Source organism: Opisthorchis viverrini, assembly GCF_000715545.1.
Source record: "Opisthorchis viverrini unplaced genomic scaffold opera_v5_6647, whole genome shotgun sequence".
Lineage (NCBI taxonomy): Eukaryota > Metazoa > Platyhelminthes > Trematoda > Opisthorchiida > Opisthorchiidae > Opisthorchis > Opisthorchis viverrini.
This window is the reverse complement of record NW_008759881.1, coordinates 1-718: the sequence shown is the minus strand read 5'-3', so window position 1 is coordinate 718 and position 718 is coordinate 1. Positions and strand designations below refer to the sequence as shown.

The 718-nt window shown below is 41.8% G+C and overlaps 1 protein-coding gene across 1 annotated transcript; it reads right to left on the bottom strand.

Annotated features, from left to right (window-relative positions):
- Nucleotides 1–317: 317 nt before the first annotated feature.
- On the bottom strand, nt 318–503 carry T265_12324 (hypothetical protein; the record flags this gene model as incomplete). The annotated part of the gene is made up of 1 exon (XM_009179717.1): nt 318–503. The coding sequence occupies one exon, from the start codon at nt 501–503 to the stop codon at nt 318–320; it is 186 nt and encodes a 61-aa protein (XP_009177981.1).
- Nucleotides 504–718: the final 215 nt, after the last annotated feature.

The following is a 718-nucleotide window of genomic DNA, read 5'->3' as shown; positions in this document are numbered from 1 at the left end:
CCAAATCCTAAAGAAGTACAATGAAGTAGTCTTGGCGGTCTTTTTGGAGCGACTTTCTTGCGTAAGCCAGGATAATTTTAATCCACCAAGGGAGAAGGCTGTGGGCTGGTCGAGTAAAAAGTTGTGCCGTTTAAGGTACACGTCCTGGGTTTAAAGCAAATTGAATTCCTTAACTTAATGCGCACCGGATTAACGCGCAACCAGTTTGATCGTTGTAAAAAAAACAAAGTCATTATCTTGTTGAAGACCTTGGTGTAAACTGTGTTCTCTATCACTTGACATTCTCATCAGATGTCTTACCGGTTACAAATCGATCGTCAAGTCGCAGGGGTTGTGAGCACAGTTTTGGAGGACAGATAGCCTATCTGGCCTTTTTTTACTAAGTCCTCATGGTACTCATCGTATGCTATCGTATATGTGACTAGGTTTGAGTCCTCCAAATCTTGTCGAATTTCACCCCTGGTGATACACGCGGCAATCACTTCGCTCTTCTTGAATTCCATTCCGGTCGAATTCATACATAGTCCTCCACATAACAGTCCACATTATATTCTTTTACCGCCAGATTGCTCCTTCCAAACTTTTTCCACACAAAATCCCAGTTCAGCTTGGATGAAAAATTCACTTTGGCTTCGTAAAGTACTTATCAGCTGAATATCACTCACATGTCACCTCAGTTTAAACCGCTTAACGATCTTATTGCCTGCGTTTGTAGATA